Raw genomic sequence first — 343 nt, 5'->3', positions numbered from 1 at the left:
CGTCCTCTCTCCTCTCTTATTCTTCCGATTAGGTCCGGTCGTCGGCTGATGGCGTCTGCCACTACATTTTGTTTGCCGGGTTTGTACACGATTTTTATGTTGAAGTCCGCCAACTTATCCAACCAGTAGCCCAATCTGCTTGTCACGTGCTTTTGTGTCAGCATCCGACTCAGAGTTGCATGATCCGTTTCCACCGTCACTGGCTTGCCCCCGATGAACGATTTCCATTTGGTGAGCGCGTATACTATTGCTAAGAGTTCGCTTTCATACGCCAGAAGAAACCTATCTCTGGTTCCCATCTTTTTAGACTCGAAGGCGATCAGATACCCTTCCTGCTCCAGCA

At 49.3% G+C, this 343-nt stretch overlaps 1 protein-coding gene across 1 annotated transcript; it reads right to left on the bottom strand.

Annotated features, from left to right (window-relative positions):
* Positions 1–29: 29 nt before the first annotated feature.
* On the bottom strand, positions 30–299 carry CSUI_007706 (reverse transcriptase; the record flags this gene model as incomplete). The annotated part of the gene is made up of 1 exon (XM_068067850.1): positions 30–299. A coding segment is annotated over one exon (270 nt), but the record flags the coding sequence as incomplete, so codon positions are not given.
* Between the last annotated feature and the right edge of the window lie 44 nt (positions 300–343).

This window comes from Cystoisospora suis, assembly GCF_002600585.1.
Source record: "Cystoisospora suis strain Wien I chromosome Unknown contig_4134, whole genome shotgun sequence".
Classification (NCBI taxonomy): Eukaryota; Apicomplexa; class Conoidasida; order Eucoccidiorida; family Sarcocystidae; genus Cystoisospora; species Cystoisospora suis.
Note: the sequence above shows the minus strand (reverse complement) of the source record. Positions and strands in the feature narration are given on the sequence as shown.